This window comes from Neovison vison, chromosome 12 (assembly GCF_020171115.1).
Source record: "Neovison vison isolate M4711 chromosome 12, ASM_NN_V1, whole genome shotgun sequence".
NCBI classification, from domain to species: domain Eukaryota; kingdom Metazoa; phylum Chordata; class Mammalia; order Carnivora; family Mustelidae; genus Neogale; species Neogale vison.
This window is the reverse complement of record NC_058102.1, coordinates 61523777-61542774: the sequence shown is the minus strand read 5'-3', so window position 1 is coordinate 61542774 and position 18998 is coordinate 61523777. Positions and strand designations below refer to the sequence as shown.

The window sequence follows — 18998 nt, the reverse complement described above, 5'->3', positions numbered from 1 at the left end:
TGTTTTGTAGTTTGTATTCTTTATTGTGTCTGTTCCCTAAAGTCCCTGTTCTGTTTACTTGGTGGTCCACTAGTGATTTGACAAAAATTTCCTCAAACTATTGAATCCATTTTTTTTTTTAATTTAAAAATCCAGTCTACAACACTCAGCCAGGATGCTTGCAGCTTTGTCTTAGCCTTCACTTCTTATTGCCTAGAGCCCAAAGGTCAGCCAGGGATGAGAGCTTTGTGCATTCACAGGTCTTATTGGAACAAGCTCCTTGCCTGAGCATGTGTGGGTCTTACTGATTCCCACGGACATGTGAAAGTTTTTCAATACCCTCGTTCTCTAAATCATCTCATTCCCTACCCTTTCTTTCTAGACATTTCAGTTGGTCTATTGTGTGCCCCATTGTTATCCCTTGTCCACAGCAGCAGTGTTAACACATTTGCTCTTGAATGTTTTCAACAAATGTTCCCTGGGCAGCCACCTCAGCACTGGGAGAGTTCTAAGGTAGGTGAAATAAAGACAAGCCCTTTGAGCCAGTTCTTCAGGAAACACTAGATAGCTCAAAACAACCACAGTTCTTTAGAGTAAGACCTATTCTGCTTCCTCCCATATTAGGAATCTACACCAGGAATATGAGCTATTGTCTTTAATGGGGCCACTAAGCTGGGGATTGGGGGTGGGACTAGGGTAATTTAAATGCTACAAAACTGTTATCAAAATTCACTTGTTTTCTCTTGATTAAGCATGTCTTTTTTTCTTTTTTCAGTAGTCTTTGATTTGTTTCCATAATTCCAATAAAATTGATTTTGACAGTGTTTGCCAGGGTTTTTTTTTTTTTTTCTGTTTTCTGTTTATTTTTTGTGGAGTAATGGTCCTTTGGAATTCCCTATTCCCTCACTTTCACTGATGTCACTCTCCACTAATATTATTAACATCTTATATTAGTATAGTATATTCGTTGCGATGAATGAGCCAGTACTGATCCACTTTTATTAACTAAAGTTCATTCTGTATTCAATTTTCCTTAGTTTTTACCTAACATCATTTTTCTGTTGCATTTTTCTGTCCCATCTAATATTACATTTGCAAGTCATGTCTCTGGAGGTTCCTCTTGGCTGTGACAGTTTGTCAGGCATTCTTTGGTTTTGATCAACCTGACAGTTTTGAAAATTACTAGTCAAGTATTTGGTAGAATGTCTGTCAGTTGAGTCTGACTGATGTTTTTCTCATGAGTAGACTGAGGCTATGAGTTTTTGGAAGGAAGACCTTAGAGGTCATTTTAATCAAATCTTACCAAATGTGCATACTGTCACCATGATTTTTCACTGTTGATATTGATCTTCATTATCTGATTGAGTTAGTGTTTGTTAAGTTTCTCCATCAGAAACTACTCTCCCCACCGCCTTTCCATACATTCTTTAGGAGGAAGTCACTTTGCTCAACCCATACCTAAAGAATGGGTCGTAATGTTTAAAGGTTTAGAAGGCAGAATATCTGCATTAATTATTTGGAATTCTGCATGGGAGATTTGTCCTCTCTCTCTCTCTCTCTTTTAACATTTATTTATTCATGCAGTCATTCATATCAATACAGACTCATGGATAACTATTTTATACTTTGGGATATGATGTAATACGACTGTTCAACCTGTCTCAACCTTGGTCATTGGGAGCTCTTCCACTTGGCTCCTGTCCTAGGGAATATCTTCACCCCCATCACCATGTTTGTTTCAGTTGGAGAATCCCTGGAGGCAGATCCCTTACCTGAAGCTGTGGCTGATGTCTATGAACAATAGAAGTTATAGAAGTCTAGTGATGATTAGTGTTTTTGCATCTGATCTTGAAAAAACTCTTTCCTCAGATTTAAATTTTACAAGTGTTGAATAGTATTTTCTTCAGTTAAAGTCTTTGGCATTTTGTTTTCATTTATTGTTTCCGTATTCTTATTCTTTTCACATTGTTTCAGCTGGGTTTCTAACTTTGTATTCAGCTTCTTATTCTGGCTTTTCTACTTCTCTAGCTCACAGAGGGACAACATTGTTTCCTGGACCCCAGTCCCTTTTTCCCTTTGTCTTTGCCCTCTGGCTCAGACATTTGTTTTTCTTACTTTCTACTTTCAGAGTTTTGCCTGGAGAAAGATGAAATCAGTGAGTTTCCATGTTTGTCACACAACCCTTTCAAACAAGTTTTGACTATCAAAACCCTCTTGAGTAGGACAGTCCCACCTAAAAGGTACTATTCCTATTAGACCAACATGTGCTCAAGATCAAGACTTGACCTATTATCATCTTGTCTGACTTCCTTTTAGTATGTTTTCCCTTTGTTTAATTTTTCTTTAGAATGCCAGTTCCATAAATTTTCCAAATATGTTTTCCAAATATGCCACCCCCTTGGCAATAATTCTATTCCTCTCAATGTCACACAACAATTCTTGGAGTCATTTACCCCTATCTTCCTGGGGTTTCCTTCTCAAATCTGACCAAGTTTTCTTAACCACTTCAGGGCTCTGTCCTAGTTTTTAAGAGATGGTTTGCCAGTTGTTCTTACAAAATGCTGCTGCTTTAAGAGGAATCTTTTTAAAAAAATTTCTGACCTTAGTTCTCTCCAGGATGTCATTATATCTGCTCTCCAAGGCATTTCCTCTTTTGATCTGATTGATTTTTTTTTTAGGTACCAGTCTTCCTTTCTGAACTTGTAACAACTGAAATATATTGCCCCTTTTCTATCACCTTCCTTCAGAGAAGTTAGACTTGAGTGTTACCACCTTTTTAACTTTGTAGTTCTTTCTCCCAGCTCTTAGCATCTGATTTCTCCTTCATGTCTGCCCAGCCTATGTTTTAAGATCTCAATATTTCTTTTAAGGAAATATCTTTCTCATTACTACACAGTTTGACATCCTCTATTTTATTTTCCTTCTTCTATTACCTTGTTCTGATGGTAAGAAAGAAGGCACCTATTTAAGCTACTCTAATTTCTTCTTGGCTCCTATGGAAAATCAGAATCTCAGAGCCATGGGCTGACAGATACAGACCTTTAAATTGCTTTCTCAATTTTGGAGCATTTAATAACCTCAGTCAATTATTTTTTGACGTCAGCCTAGGAAGAGGCATAGTCTCTTTATAAAAAGAGTCCCTAGTCCTTTTGATTTAAATATTAACACAATCAACATTCCTTTTATGACTGCAGCCATGGTTTCAACCTCTGAGCTCCAATAATGAGAATTTCTTTGATGATCAAATGCAGAGCCTGCTTGAAACTGTTTTGTTGAAGTAATGGCGGTCTAATGGGCATGCCACATGAATTCGAGTTTGGTTCTGTCTCCTCCATTGCTCTATCACCCTATGTGCCTTTCAGAATAGCACACACACACACACACACACACACAGAAGAACACAATTTGAGGAAGTTAGTGTAGTAGGCAAGCTCCTGTCTGTAGCTAGGAATTTTAAAATACAACTCCAGTAAAATTTGTAGCATATTTTGAATTTAGCCACTGTTCAAATTTCTGCCCTAGTATTTAGAGATCTTGCTAAGAAATCCCTTAAAGAAAGCAGCCAATGCTCTCTCTCCTTTTTTAGATTTATTTATTTATTTATTTGAGAGAGAGTGAGAAGGAGTGAACGCGTGCGTGCATATGTGCACAAGAGTAGCGGGGCGGGGGGTAGGGGGGATATGGAGAGGGAGAGAAGGGAGAAAGAAGCAGACTCCCAGTGGGCTTGATCTCACACCCTGAGATCATGACCTGAGCTGAAATCAAGCATTGGATGCTTAACTGACTGAGCCACCCAGGCCCTCTGCCAATCTTCTTTTATCACCTAATGCTTGAAAAGCTTATTTAAGAAAATAAAAAAAGAGTTGTCTTTCCTTAGGGTATATTTTGTTCCAGGGACTAAACTTTCTGTGGTCTGTACTCATGAATGCCTAAGGTTTAATGCTACATCCCTTTAATGATAAAAACCAGTCATTTGGTGTACTATACGCCATTATAAACTACCATAATTAATAAATTCACATGGCCCACACTTACCAAAGCCTAAAGTCTAAGCAGTCTGTCTTGATCCACTGAAACTTCTGTGTTAATGTTGAGTGTTGGCCTCAACATTCTTTCTGAAGAAAAAGCTTTAGTTAGGTTTATTTCAGTTCAACTAAAATATTTTCAGAACACACAAGATCCTGGCTTGGAAATAAAATATATCTCAATTTGTGACATGTGTGTTCCAATATAGGGCTGAGATTGCTGAGCAGTTGCTTTTGTTGTTAGCATTTCTTCCAAGTGCTATCAAGTCTTCACTTCTAGCCTGGATAATATGTAAATAGTGGGCCCTTCCCAATAATCCATTCCCTCTGGGAATCAAACCCTGACCTTGAACTATGTTTGCTGGAAGTGGGTCTCTGGTACCACAACTACTTAACTGTTCCAGTAGCTACGTTGTATCTGTGATCTTCAGATTCTTTTTTTTTTTTTTTAAGATTTTATTTTTATTTATTTGAGAGAGAGAGGGAGTGAGCTTGAGGTGAGGTTTGGAGGAACAGAGGGTGAGGGAGAAGCAGACTCCTGTTGAACAGGGATCTTTAACACGGGGCTCAATCCCACCCAAGCCGAAGGCAGATGCTTAACCCACTGAGCCACCCAGGCACTCCTGATCTTCCAATTCTTTGAGCTTGTGTTTTTCGAGATATCTTACTTTTCTGTGGAAATTTTTAAGATCAGGAATTTATCAGGAATATTTTAAGATCAGAATGGACAATTTGGGAGGGTGTTGAGAGGGTGGCTAATTGTTGAATGCTTTGGGTTCCTCACATCCACTTAACTTAAAAATACATTTTTGGGGCTCTTGAGTGGCTCAGTCAGTTAAGCATCTGATTTGATTTTGGCTCAGGTCATGATCTCAGGGTTGTGAGATCGAGCCCCATTTTGGGCTCCACACTGGATGTGGAGCCTGCTTATGAATCTCCCTCTCCCTTTGCTCCTCCCCCACTAAAAAAATACCTCCCTTCCTCTCTCCCTCTCTCTCTCTCACACACACACACATATACATACACACACACATTCCAATTAAAATTTCATTTGAATGGGAAGATAATGCTATGATGAGACATTTGAATGTCATTATTCTCTAAGGATATAATAATTCCTCCTTTCCCCATCTCATTAGATTTCTTGTAGGGAACAAATAAAGTACATTTATAAAAAAAGACTAAAGGAGCTTTAAAAGATTGTATGAATGAATATTAGTATTAGGGATTTTGGTTTTCTTGTTCACTGGTGGGTCATTCAGTCATTTATTGTGGTAATAATTCACAAATACTGGGCATCAACTATGTACCAGGTATTTGTGGGGCTGAAACAGGAAAACAGATGGAGACCCAATGTATTAGTTAGTTGCAGCTGCTATAACAAAGGACCACAAACCAAGTGACTTAAACAAAAAATATTTTTTTGTCTCACTATCCTGGAGACAGGAAGTCTGAAGTTAAGGATTTGGCAGGATTCCTCCTAACAATTTTCAGTGCTTCTCTCCTAGCTTTGGGGAGTTTGCTGGCAATCTTTGGCGTTCCTTGGTTTGTAGATGCCTCAACTCAATCTTTACCTTCATGTTCATGTGGTGAACATGAACTTAGACTCTATGTCTAAGTCTGTGTCCAAATTTGCCTCTTTTATAAAAATAGCAGTCATATTTGATCAGGGGCCTACCCTACTCTAGTGTGATCTCATCTTAACTAATTGCATCTTCAGTGACCCTGTTCCAAATAAGGTCACATTCTGTGGTGGCAGTTAGGAATCCAACATATGAAATTTGGGGAGACACAAGGCGATCCATTAAAACAACATACCATCTGCCTAAATCTGAAGATTATAGATAAAACTAACAAGCTGCTAAATATAATATTCTTTGTTCTCTTATTGTGACAAATGTATCTTTATAAACACCTGTAAAGATAGGTTTCAGTTTAGAATTCTTGGACTTCTTTGAGATTGTCATCAGGTTATCATGGCCTAAAAAGGGCTGTCTCCTTTCCCAGGAACCTCTGTGTGCCCCATTTGTTTCTCCCTGCCCTGGTCTGTCTTTGCTGTGGATGCTTTTTGCATGGCCGTGGACACTCCAGCTGGCACATTCCAGCTGCATTTATATACCTTGCTGGCAGCCTCCCTTTGGCCACCACTAGGGCCTATGCTTTGCTCACACTAGTGATGCAGTATCATTTTAGGGCAATGGGCCCTTAGAAGAAGCCTGCAAAGGCTGTTGGGGAAGGGAGTTCTGGGGTCCTGGTACTGGGAATGTGGTCTAGAATGAGGTTTCTGGGTGTGGCTAAGACAGCTGGAGGAATCAACTTTCTCTAAAGTGAGGGCACTGGGACAAGGACTTGTCCTGCCTGGGTCTAAGGCTGTACTGTCAGTGAACAAAGCTTCTTTACAGTCTTGGGCTTTAGTTTTTAGTGAAAGGAGACAAACCACAAATAATAAATAAAAGAAATAAATTGTATAGAATGTCCAAAGATGGTAAGTGCATAAGAAGAAAAGTAGAGGGACTATTATCTTGGGATAGGGCAGTTTACAGCATTACAAGGAGTGGTCAGTATAGGCTGGACAGAGCGGGAAACATTTGATCAAGACTTGAAAGAGGCAAGAGTGTTAGGCAAGTGGATTTATGGGACAAGAGCACCTTTTGGAAAGAAGGAGCTATCGGATATAGAATCCAGAGTGGAAGCATGCCTGGAGTGCTCAGGAAGCAGAAAGGAGGCCAATGTTACTTGAGTGCTGTGAGCATAGGTGGATGTAACGGGAGTTAAAATCAGAGGGGTAGCTGATGGGAGGTTGGAAAACACAGGGCCTTTTAGGTTATTTTAAAGGTTTGGGCTTTTACTCTGAGATTAGCGGCTCTTGGAGACTTTTGAGGAGATGAATGACATGATCCTTCTATCCTCTGTGTTGAGAATAGACTAGAAAGAGGACAGGGTAAACATAGAAACAAGAACACTATTTAGAAGAAGGGGATTGTCGTCATCCAGGATAAAGATGACAGTGGTAGCTTGAACCAGAACAGTGACAGATGGAGAGTGGTAACTGGTTGGCTTTGGGATATATGTTTTAAGATAGAGCCAGCAGGAGTTTCTGATGGACTGAATTTTATTCAGAGAAAGAGAGGGAGAGGGTATCAAAGATTACTTCAGGTTTTTTGCTCTTTAAAACAGGTTTGAGGGGGAAAGATCAAGAGTCTAGTTTTGGACATGCTGAGTTTGAGATACTAGATATTAGATACTCAAGGAGAATATTGAGTAGGCAGTTGGATACTTCTAGAATTTGGGAGGCATCTGGGTTAGAGTTTTAAAACTGGGGATCATCAGCAAACAGATGTTAGTTAAAGCCATGAGAATAAATGGGATCATTAGAGAGTGAAGGTTGATGGAGAAGAGGACCTAGGAGAGAGCTACGGGCCATACCAACATTGGAGGTTGTGGAGAAGATGATGCTCCTGCAGAGAAAACTGACAAGCAGTGACCAATGTTATAGAAAAGAAGCACAAGAGAGTGTGGGTGGCCTGGAAGCCAAGCAAAGAAGGAATACTGAGGAAGATAGAATTATTGATTGTGTCAAATACTGCTGACCCATAAGGTCAGATTAGAGCTGAAAATTAACCTTTGGATTTAGCTGTGTTAACGTCAGTAGAGACTTTGATAGAAGTAGTTCTGGTGAAGTGTTCAGGGCAAATACCTCCTTCGAATGGGTCTGAGGAAAAGTGCAAGCAGAGAAACCAGAGACCAAGTAAACTGTTTTTGAAGAGTTTTGCTACAAAGAGGAATAGGCAATGGATAAGTATTTAAAAGAGGAAGGAGGGTGCTGATATAGATATATTTTTTATATAATGGTTGTAACACTATGCGACCATGCACATCGTGATTTTATGCTGAAGGGAATTCTCCCCAGTAGCAAATAAAGAAAGATGTTTTTGAGAAGAGAATTCCAGTAACATTTGTGAACAGGTGGGACAGGTTGGGATCACATGTAAAAGCTGAGAGGTTGGTTTTGTGCAGGAGCATAAGTAGCTTTTCTATGGTGATAGGTAGGAAGGCAGGACATAGGATCTGCTTGGTGGTAGATGCCATAGTGGACTCTGTAGAGGTCTTTTGACTGATTCTAATTTCTAAGTGAAGTAGGAAACATCAGCTGAAAGAAAGGATTGGGGTAGAAGGTTCTAGGCTTTCAGCAGAGAGAAGAGCTTATAGTCATTGTCTGGCAGAAAGAGAGAGTGAAGGGACTTGAAAACAGTGATTGCAGCATTGATGACTTACTTGACTAGCATGATCATGCATTTTAAATGGGATCACATTAACTCATATCAGACACTCAAATATTTTCTGTAAATTGTTTTTTAATCCAGTTAGCTAATATGCGGTATTATATTAGTTTCAGGGGTACAGTATAGTAATTCAACAATTCCATACATCATCCAGTGCTCATCACAAGTGCACTCCTTAATCCCCATCACCTATTTAAGCCACTCCGCCCTCCATCACCCTCCTCCTTGGTAACCATCAGTTTGTTCTCTATAATTAATAGTCTGTTTCTGTATTTGTTTCTGTCTCTTTTTTCGCCTTTGCTTGTTTGTTTTGTTTCCTAAATTCCACCTATGAGTGAAATGATATGGTATTTGTCTTTCTTTGATTGACTTACTTCACTTAGCATTATACTCTCTAGCCACATCCATGCCTTAGATTTCTCTAGCTTTGGAAACATTTCATTCTTTTTTAATGGCTGAATAATATTTCATTCTCTCTCTCTCTCTCTCTCTCTCTATATATATATATATATAATCTTTTTTATTCATTCATCAATCAATGGACAATTGTTTCCATATCTTGGCTATTAATGTAAACAATGCTGCAATAAACATAGAGGTAAATGTATCCCTTTGAATTAGTGTTTTTGTATCCTTTGGGTAAATACCTGGTAGTGCAGTTGCTGGATCACAGGGTAGTTCTATTTTTAACTTTTCAAAGAACCTCCATACTGGTTTCCACAATGGTTATACAAGTTTGCATTCCCACCGATAGAGCATGAGTGTTCCTTTTTCTTCACATCCTCACCAAGACCTGTTGTTTTTTGTGTGGTTGATTTTAGTCATTTTGATAGGGGGCAGGTGATCTCTCATTGTAGTTGTGATTTGCATTTCCCTGATGTTGAATGATGATGAACATCTTTTCATGTGTCTGTTGGCTATCAGTACGTCTTTAGAGAAATGTCTGTCCATGTTTTCTGCCCAATTTTTTTTTAAAGATTTTATTTATTTATTTGACAGAGAGAGATGACAAGCAGGCAGAGAGGCAGGCACAGAGAGAGGAGGAAGCAGGCTCCCTGCTGAGCAGAGAGCCCGATGCGGGGCTCGATCCCAGGACCCTGAGATCATGACCTGAGCTGAAGGCAGTGGCTTAACCCTCTGAGCCACCCAGGCACCCCTTCTGCCCAATTTTTAACTGGATTATGTGTTTTGGGGGTGTTGAGTTTTATAAGTTCTTTATATATTTTGGGTACTGACCCTTTATCAGATATGTCATTTGCAAATACCTTCCCCTGTTCTGTAGGTTGCTTTTCAGTTTCATTGATTGTTTCCTTCACTGTGCAGAAGCTTTTGATATAATCCTAGCAGTTTATTTTTGCTTTTGTTTCCCCTGCCTTAGGAGACAGATTTACAAAGAAGTTGCTATGGCTCATGTCAAAGAGGTTACTGCCTGAGTTCTTTTCTAGGATTTTTATGGTTTCAGGTCTCATATTTAGGTTTTTAATCCATTTTGAATTTATTTTTGTGTATGGTTTAAGAAAGTGATCATTTCATTCTTCCATATATAGCTGTCCAGTTTTCCCAACACCATTTGTTGAAGAGAGTGTCCTTTTCCCATTGGATATTCTTTCCTGCTTGTCAAAGATTTGTTGACCATAAAGTTGTGGGTTTATTTCTGAGTTTTCTATTCTGTTCTATTGATTTTGTGTCAATGCCATATTGTTTTAATTACTATGGCTTTGTAATATCACTTGAAGTCTGAAATTGTGATGCCTTTAGCTTTGCTTTTCTTTTTCAGGATTGCTTTGGCTATTTGGAATCTTTTGTGGCTCCATACAAATTTTAGGACTGTTTATTCTAGCTCTGTGAAAAATGCTTCTGGTATTTTGATAGGGATTGGATTGAACATGTAGATTGCTTTTGGTAGTATAGATATTTTAACAATATTTGTTCTTCTAACCCATGAGCATGGAATGTTTTTCCATTTCTTTGTGTCATCTTTAATGTCTTTCAACAGGTTTTTATACTTTTTAGAGTATAGATTTTTCACCTCTTTGGTTAAAATTACTCCTACGTATCTTATTATTTTTGGTGCAATTGCAAAGGGGATTGTTTTCTTAATTTCTCTTTCTGCTGCTTCATTATTGCTGTACAGTTTTGGAACAGATTTCTGTATGTTGATTTTGTAACCTATTACTTTATTGAATTCATTGATCAGTTCTAGCAGTTCTTTGGTGGAGTCTTTTAGGTTTTCTACATAAAGAATCATGTCACCTGCGAATAGTGAAAGTTTTACTTCTTCTGATTTAGATGCCTTTTATTTTTTTTTGTTGTCTGATTACTGTGGCGAGGACTTCAAGTACTATGTTGAGGTAAAGTGGTGAGGGTGGACGTCCTTGTCTTGTTCCTGACCTTAGGGGAAAGTTCTCAGCTTTTCCCCATTGAGGGCGATGCAGCTGTGAGGTTTTCATAGATGGCCTTTTATGTTCCCTCTAAACTTTGTTGAGGGTTTTATTCTGAATGGATGTTACACTTTGTCAAAAGCTTTATCTGCATCTGTTGAAATGATCACATGATTCTTATACTTTCTCTTATTGATGTGATGTATCATGCGTATTGATTTGCAAATATTGAACCACCCTTGCAACCCAGGAATAAATCTCACTTGATCATGGTGAATGACTTTTTTAAATGCATTGTTGTATTTGTTTGCTAGTATTTTGTTGAGGATTTTTACATCTATGTTCATGAAAGATACTGTCTTGTAGTTCTCCTTTTTAGTGCTCTCTTTATCTGGTTTTGGAATCAGAGTAATCCTGGCCTCAGAGAATGAATTTGAGTTTTCCTTCTTTTTCAATTTTTTGGAATAGTTTGAGAAGAATAGGTATTAACACCTCTTTAAACGTTCGGTAGAACTCATCTGTGAAGCCATCTGGTCCAGGACTTTTGTTTATTGGGAGTTATTTTGATTACTGATGTAATTACTTGGCTGGTTATCTGTCTGTTCAAATTTTTTATTTCTTCTTGTTTCAGTTTTGGTAGTTTACGTATTTCTAGGAATTTATCCATTTTATCTAGGTTGTCCAATTTGTTGGTATATTGTTTTTCATAAAATTATCTTATAATGATTTGCATTTCTTTGGTGTTTGTTGTTATTTCTCCTTTATCACTTGTGATTTATTTGAGTCCTTTCTCTTTTTTTATTCATAAGTTTCACTAGAGGTTTATCAGTTTTCTCAATTTTTTTTTCAAAGAAGCATCTCCTGGTTTCACTGATTGCTCTTTTGTTTTAGTTTTTATATCACCTTTGCTCTAGTCTATTAATTTCTTCTGCTGGTTTTAGATATTTGTTATTCTTTTTGTAGCTCCTTTAGCTGTAAGGTTAGGTTGTTTACTTGAGATTTTTCTTGCTTCTTGAGGTAATGATCTATTGCTATAAACTTCTCTCTTAGAACCGCTTTTGCTATATCCCAAAGGTTTCAGACCACTATGTTTTCACTTTCATTTATTTCTATGTATTTTTAAAAAGTTTTTCTTTTGTCTCCTGTTCGACTCATTGATTGTCTAGGTAGGCTTTTATTTAACCTCCATGTATTTGTGGTTTTCCCTACATTTTTTCTTGTGATTGACAAGTTTGTTTTCCCTTCAGTACAGTTGTCTGCACTGTCTCTCTGCCTGTTGTAGGCTGGCACTCAAATATTTTCAATGAATAAATTTACAGTCCCTTACATGTTTACATCATTATGTAGATGACCATATAGAAGAGCTTAAATTACTTTTTTATTCATTCACAGTGAAACATTGAATAAAAGCAAGAGTTTAACATTTTTTTCCTTAGTAATTTAAATGGCAGACACTAAAAAAGAACTCCTATTTGATTCTCTTAAACAATGTGGCACAGTGCTTTGAGTTGTACCTACTTTGCAGGTGGAAATCTTAAGACTGTCTACTCAGGTCATGATGGGTATGAAAGTAGCTTCAGAAATAAAAGAAATTCTTTTTTTAAAAAAATATTTTATTTATTTGACAGACAGAGATCACAAGTAGGCAGAGAGTCAGGCAGAGAGAGAGGAGGAAGCAGGCTCCTGGTGGAGCAGAGAGCCTGATGTGGGGCTCAATCCCAGGACCCCAGGACCATGACCTGAGCTGAAGGCAGAGTCTTTAACCCACTGAGCCAACCAGGCGCCCCAAAGAAATTCTTGATGTGCAAAGAAAAGAGGTTTTGATCAGAAGGGAGAGTTTAACTGTAACATCTTAGAGTTAAGAGGTAATGAAATTTAAAATGTGATCATTCCATTAGTTGGGTGAAATCCAGTACTGATTAATTGATTGACATTGAAAAAGGTAATATACTACAAAGAAGTTTCTTCCAAAAATGTGATTTAAGAATTTTCGGGGAGCGCCTGGGTGGCTCAGTGGGGTTAGCCTCTGCCTTCGGCTCAGTTCATGATCTCAGGGTCGTGGGATCAAGGCCCACATGGGGCTCTCTGTTCAGCAGGGAGTCTGCTTCCCCCTCTCTTTCTGCATGCCTCTCCGCCTACTTGTGATCTCTCTCTCTGTGTCAAATAAATAAATAAAATCTTTAAAAAAAATTTAGGCATTTATCCCCTGTTTTTTTTTCTGATAGAAAAGTTAGAGCTTATTAATTCCCTCAATAAATAGGAGTGTAAGTCAGTATACAGGTATATATATTTAATTCAAGTTCAAAAATTTGTTACAGATATACTTAGGTCTTGAATTAATTGGTGAGATTTATTTATTGCTGTATTTCTTGGAAACCACGTTAACCGTGTTGCTATAACCATAGGTACACAATTAAAAAATGTGAACACATATTTGATTTAAAAGATGTATCAAAATTAAATGTTCTGTTATTATTTTACATACTGAATTTTACACAATAAATTTGTACTTTATTAAAGAGAAAAGATTCTAAGAAAATAATGAAACACAAGTAGAGAATATATAACTATAAAAGACTATTCTTATTTCTTTTTCTTGTGTCCTTGGTACACTAAGCTATCTTTGAAAACAAAAATGTCCTGCTCTTGTGATAGAGAGGCTTAGAAGTGGAAAAAGATATAAGTAGTTAATGAATAATGCATTGGTTGATAGAAATGGTCAAATTATACAGTTTCCTAGTGGGTACCATTTTTCTTCATTGAGAGGGACACTATAAAGTTGGATGTTAATTGCTCCTACAAATACGGTTTTGCTCTTCACAATAAGCATTAAGACATGTCCTCGGAGCTCTGTGACTTCATTATACACCACCTGAAATCAGAGAGAATAATTAAAGTATAAATCAGATATGCTTAAATGCACCTTTAAAAGTATTACTTTTAATAAAAATATTTAGCTATTAATATCATTTAGCTAGGAATAGATAGGTTAATGTAGAATCTTTCATGTTGAACTCTGATTCTGGAAAACTAAAGATTCTGCTAACATAATGGAGTTTAATGACAGAATATTTCTCTAAGAAGCTTAGAACTTATTCTGATTCCATTAATAATTATCCATCCCAAATTTAATATGACTGTAAATTATTCTCTAAGAAGAAATTTAAGTACCTATCATCTTTTAACTGTCCTTGGATTTATTGTGCAACATGGGGCCTTGAACACTATCTTTCTTTGCTGAAGACTAATGAGGAGAGCAGACCAATCTCCATGATTTCCTTGTGTTAAGTTAGTGCAGTATAACAGTATTTCTATTTACATATGAAGAATTCATTCTTATGCTTACTTTAATTTATTTAAAATGGTTTAATTTTTAATTATGAAAACACATGCTTATTAAATAAAATATGTATGAAACAAAAAAGAAAGGAAAATCTATATTTCCACCACTGGGAGATAATTATGGTTAACATTTCAGTGTGTTTTTTGTTTTACATATATAATTACTTTGTAAGAACTGTAATTTTGCTGTATGTACAGTTTTGTGTCTTGCTCTTTTTCATTGCTAGTCATGTAACTAGTTTCTAAAAAGGGATCTGTTTAACTGTGTTCTATAATATAAAGGAAGTAAGTCATGGGTTTACCATCAAGTGCCTACAGTAGTAAAGGAACTTCAAAAATGTAGTACTGTCAAGAAATTAGTTTCCCATCATGAAGGGGAGGGGACAGCTATGTATAAGTCCAGCATGGTTGCCAGGGAAACTCCTTAAAACACATTTAAAAGAGGAGTTTCATATGCTGCTACAAACTTGCTTGCTTTTTATAGCCACACTACAAGACAGAAAGCAGTGTTCTCTATATATGCAAAAAAGAAACAGAGGAATAACTTGAGAGGGAAGCCCTTTGAGTCAGTTTGGAGGCCTCCTCAGTGTGTATGGATATTGTTTCTGACCCACTGCACTGCATTTGTCTACCATTTAAGAACCCACAATGTTACCAGTGGAATTCCATTCAAGATCAATCTTAGAGCTCTTCTGAACAATGACTTACTTATGAAGTAAATAACAATTCAGTCAAGGGACATGAGATGCAATATACTATGTTAATCCAGTTTACCCTGCTTCATGTGACAGCTCCTGGCTTCCTCCTTTTCTAGAATCCTACTCTCATTCCAGACATGAGATTATCTTTTAAGTTTCTTAGGACTAAGGATTGGAATTATTCCATTCCATTTATTGAATCCCCTGGGATAGTAAGGGATTTTAAGGGCTACCTTAAAAATCTCAAAACCCTACCACTTTAATTCATCTTCTTTAATAGCAGTGGGATGCCCTGTGTGGACTCTGTGAGCCATGTCTCCTCCTGGACTCTTATCTTTCCAAGACTTCAGAGTAAGTTCCTTTTCCTTTTCTCTACAGCGGCTATTTTGAACTGTCTAAACTGTCCTCCATTTTCCTCCCCACAACACTTTCAGCGGACAAAGTCATTTATTTTACAGAGCAAATAGATGAAGGGGCCCTCGAAGTGTTATTGTACATGAAGTAGAAAAATGGTATAACTCTAGGCATTAGTGTTTTGTGAAAGTCTGGTTTAAAAACTGTGAATCATATAAATAAGCTCTAAAAATATAAATTTCTATGACACTTAATTTATATTTATTTCAATCTATTGTCAACTATATGTTTTCTCATTTACATAATGGTGATAATAATATTTGCCTTTTAGCATTGTGGGGAAGAATAAGTGAGATAATGAATGTAAGCCTTACAACAAAACCTGGTACGTACTGAACACTGATAAATTATACCAAAAAAATCCATCAAATACTCAAAGAACAGCTGTTTCTTGGTATTTTGCATTAGTTGACTGGAGGAAACAGTTCCATACAGAGTTGAATCTCGCTGGTATTTAGCAAGCTGAAGTTCTCAAGAAATTACTTGAAGAATTAATTGCCTTTCTGGTTAAAATACAAACATTTGAACTCCAGAGGTTATATTAGCGTATGGATTTCTTTCTCTGTGTTTCATTATGCAAAAATTATTTTCTTAGAAGTAACTGAAGTTTTTTAAACATGTAATTATTGCACATCATAGGTGATATATATCTATTTTAATTGCTTTACTGAATCCATACGCTGTTAAAAGGATTAGTACTCCTACTTGTGATGAGCACCAGGTGATGTATAAAAGTGTTGAATCACTGTATCGTACACCTGAAGCTAATACTACTTTGTATGTTAACTAACTGGAATTTATTTATTTATTTATTTTTTAAAGAGATTTTATTTATTTGACAGAGATCACAAGTAGGCAGAGAGGTAGGCAGAGGGAGAGAGAGGGGGAAGCAGGCTCCCTGCGGAGCAGAGAGCCTAATGTGGGGCTCCAGCCCAGGACCTTGGGGTCATGACCGGAGCTGAAGGCAGAGGCTTTAATCCACTGAGCCACCCAGGAGCCCAACTAACTGGAATTTAAATGAAAGTTAAACACAAATAAGAAAGGAAAAAAAATCACTCTTTTCTTACTATGTAATGAATAATTAGTGGGTAATGCTAACAAAGTGCACAGTCTTTGAGACTTTTTCACCAAATATTTTAAAATGTATCCTTTTTTCACATGAATAGAACCAAAATGCACAGCTTTTTCAATTTCACTTCAAAATACTTTTTACCCATAGGCATGCACCAAGTCTTCAATGCCTTCTGACAAATACGGAATTTGTAGGTTTGAAATTATTACCTCAAATGGAAAAACTTTGTTTAGGGTAGTTAATATCTGGTAACTTGCATACAAGCGCTCACTGCATGTTATTTGACATGAGGGTATAGTAAATAATTCTACAGTGTATTTAGACGTCAGTGGAAGAACGATAACATGGAAACTGAAACATGTCTAGTGCTGGGGGGAAGGGAAGTGAGGAGGCAGGATAATGAAAAGGAGAGTTCAAAATAAGTGAGAATGGGAGAACTCTGTGGGTGGAGAGAGGGAAGGACAACAGCATAACTCAGCGGGGTCAAAATGGGTTTTGGACTCTGGCAGTTCTGGACTTGAAAACTAGTTGCTTGACCCTGATTGAAATGTTTGGCATCAGGATCTCAGTGTCTTCACTTACAAATAGAATTTTCCTCATGTTATGAATATCAAATGAGAGAATGATACAGATAACATTGGCTATGGCTTGCTGAAGACACCATAGACTTGTGCCCTTAGATAATCAGGCACATTCTGCAAGATGCTATAAGGTAGGTCAAACACATAGAATGCTCCTGTTCTAATGTCTTTTCTAATTTCTTCTTTTTATTTTATTATTTTATTTTTATTTTATTATTTATTTTAATAGAATAATATTTAAGAAAGGAATACAATGTAAAAAATACGTGGACTCTAACAATATAATTCTGTTATAAAGTAGAATCTGTGTTTCTAAAGGATCATTGAAAAAAAAAATGATGGTTTTTAACCAGATGACAAAGATAATAGAGTGGGAAGAGCAATGGCATTGGAGCCAAGAGTCTCCGCTCTGCTTCTTACAAGCCCTAGGCAGTTGTGAGCATTTCTACTGCCACTCCACCTCTGCAGCCCAGTCATGTCTACAACAGGGATTTGTATATGACAGGGGTTTTCAGGGAGACTGCTGACAAAGTCTGTTGGGAATCACTCTGGGAAGTGTCAAATAGACAAGCTTGGCTGTGTATCAAAAAAGTTTAGCGTCTGAAGAGTGCATATGAAAGGAACCCTTGGCAGTGTCCCTGACTCGCAGGCTTTCTCAGTCTGGGTCTTAGGGAGAGAGAGAGAGCTCTGAATAAAAATGGAAAGAATTATTCTCATGAAAAGCTTCGTAAGACATTGATCATGCAATGTAATATGTCCTTTGTATTCCTTTAAGAGATTTATATAAAAAGAAGAGTGAGGTCATTCTCTCCTACTTCCCAGAACATTGAACTGCTTTGGCAGTTTGAGAAATCCCGGTCATACCGAGTGGCTGGGACAGCACTGCTCAGGAAGCAAAGTTGGGGAGAAGTGAAAAATAAGGGGGATGTCATGTGAAATTTACTGGGCTTCCTGGAAAACACATATACATTGCTGGTGACGGTGCTCTGGAATAATTGAGGGATTTGGCACAGATGAAACCTATATCCTCGCATTTCTTATAAATAGAGATACTTGTTGTATTGATAGGAACCCAGAACATAATGGGAGAAAAATCAAAATATTGTCTTTTTTTCTCATGGCTTTCCAAATTCAACCAGCTTCCCCACCAAACTTGTTTATATGAAGATAATTTCTACTAAAAATAGTCACTTATCTGCATATTAACTCACATTTCCACTCATTTGGGTTATGTATAAATTGAAGTGTATTAGGCATGGACTATGGACTATTGTTTTTGAAGCAATTTTTTGAAAGTGTTCAAAGTATAAACAGTGTGTGTCCAAGCTACAAGTGATGGTTGATGAAGAAAGTATTGCAGTGATTTCTGATCAATGGCCCATGAATGCTGGAGGAGTTAGCATTACTGCAAGTTGTTAGAAAACTTATGGATACAATAAGCATTAAAAAATAATCTCCAAGCATGTGTATTTGCTAATTTTTCTTAAATAACACATATAGCCTGAAATAAATAAAATACCAGTTTGCTTAAACTCTTGAATTGCTAGTGGCTTTTTGTCATTAGAACCACCCTGAGATTACAAATGATGAAGCACAACATTAAGTCTAGAGAAATTTCTTGATATTGATGTAGGGAGTCTTGTACTCAAAACATAGGGAAGCTAATGATATACTACTGGGAGGGTATATCTCTAGCTAGTGACATCATGAAAATAATAAAATGTCAAAATATCTTTCTTTACTAAATTATATGTGTAAATATATAATACATATATATATGTATATATATAATTTTACATTTTTAAAAAGATTTCATTTATTTGAGAGAGAGAGAGCGAGAGAGAGCATGAGAGGAGAGGGTCGGAGGGAGAAACAGACTCCCTGCTGAGCAGAGAGACTGATGTGGGACTTGATCCCGGTAATCTGAGATCATGACCTGAGCCAAAGGCAGTTGCTTAACCAGCCGAGCCACCCAGGTGCCCTAATTTTACATTTTTACATATGCATATGAAGAATCACTTATAAAACTACCCAGTTTTAAAGATACTAAGAAGATAAGGTATTTTCCTCATCCTCAAGAAATTCACAATTTACTAGAAGAAAAAAGCACGTAGGACTAAGTAAAAGATGGTTTAGTGTGATGTAAGAGTTGAGGAGGAAAAAGTGGTTCACAAAGTCCATGTCTGAGGTAAGCTTTAAAGTCAGCACAGAAGAACAGAAAAG

The 18998-nt window shown here is 37.1% G+C and overlaps 1 protein-coding gene across 1 annotated transcript in view; it reads right to left on the bottom strand.

Moving 5' to 3' along the window:
- Positions 1 to 13250: 13250 nt before the first annotated feature.
- The window catches only part of PIK3C2G (phosphatidylinositol-4-phosphate 3-kinase catalytic subunit type 2 gamma), a 364772-nt gene continuing 359024 nt past the window's right edge, over positions 13251 to 18998 (bottom strand). Inside the window, exon 33 of the mRNA XM_044227234.1 lies at positions 13251 to 13540. Coding sequence (XP_044083169.1) covers positions 13388 to 13540 — 153 coding nt within the window. The 3' untranslated portion in view covers positions 13251 to 13387. The remainder of the gene's footprint in view (positions 13541 to 18998) is intronic.